The sequence below is a fragment of the Geospiza fortis genome, unplaced genomic scaffold (assembly GCF_000277835.1).
Source record: "Geospiza fortis unplaced genomic scaffold, GeoFor_1.0 scaffold130, whole genome shotgun sequence".
NCBI lineage: Eukaryota > Metazoa > Chordata > Aves > Passeriformes > Thraupidae > Geospiza > Geospiza fortis.
The window spans coordinates 367585-368582 of NW_005054300.1; the positions used below are offsets into that span (position 1 = coordinate 367585).

At 63.4% G+C, this 998-nt stretch overlaps 1 protein-coding gene across 1 annotated transcript in view; it reads right to left on the reverse strand.

Moving 5' to 3' along the window:
* The window catches only part of ADRB1 (adrenoceptor beta 1), a gene marked incomplete at its 5' end in the record, with an annotated part of 2508 nt that extends 1511 nt beyond the window's left edge, over positions 1–997 (reverse strand). Inside the window, 1 exon segment of the mRNA XM_031061257.1 lies at positions 7–997. Within this exon segment, the coding sequence (XP_030917117.1) occupies positions 7–997 (991 nt within the window).
* Between the last annotated feature and the right edge of the window lies 1 nt (position 998).

Genomic DNA, 998 nt, shown 5'->3' on the forward strand with positions numbered 1-998 from the left:
CCTTACGAAAGTCGGGGCTGCGGCAGTAGATGATGGGGTTGAACGCGGAGTTGGCGTAGCCCAGCCAGTTGAAGAAAACGAAGAGCCAGTCCGGCACCAGGTCCCTGTTGAAGACGTTGACGATGTTCACCAGGAAGAAGGGGAGCCAGCAGAGGGTGAACACCCCCATGATGATGCCCAAAGTCTTGAGGGCTTTCTGCTCCTTCATGGCCATGATGCGGGAGGTCTTTCGCTTGCTGGCCCGGCCGTTGCCGAGGATGGGCTGGTGGTGAGGGTGAGCGGGCAGGGGCGTCTGCGGCTGCTCCTGGCTGCCGTAGAACCGGCCCTCGCACCTATCGATCTTCCTCATCTGCTCCTTGGCCTCTCTGTACACCCGCAGGTACACAAAGATCATGATGAGAAGGGGGATGTAGAAAGAAATGATGGACGAGGCGATGGCGTAAGCCCTGTTGGTGACGAAGTCGCAGCAGCCCGGATCCTGGTAGCACTCCAGCGCCTGGGGGTCGTCATCCCGCCACCAGTGCATCATGATGGGCAAGAAGGAGACCAGGGCAGAGATGGCCCAGACGGTGCAGATGATGCCCTTGGCCCGACCCTTGGTCATGAGGCTCTGGTAGCGGAAAGGCGAGGTGATGGCCAGGTAGCGGTCGATGGCGATGACGCACAGGGTCTCGATGCTGGCCGTCACGCAGAGCACGTCCAGCGAGGTCCAGCACTCGCAGAGGAACGACCCCCAGAGCCAGGTGCCCCGCACCACCAGCGTGGCCCCGAAGGGCACTACCAGCAGCCCCATCACCAGGTCGGCGCAGGCCAGCGAGGTGATAAACAGGTTGGTGAGGGTCTGCAGCCGCTGCGTCCTCCCGATGGCCGCGATCACCAGCACGTTCCCGGCCACGATGAGCAGCACCACCATGGCCATCAGCAGGCTCATGCCCACAGCCCACTGCTGCGACAGCTCGGCGGCGGGCAGCTGCCGGCTCCCGGGCGGCACGGCCGTC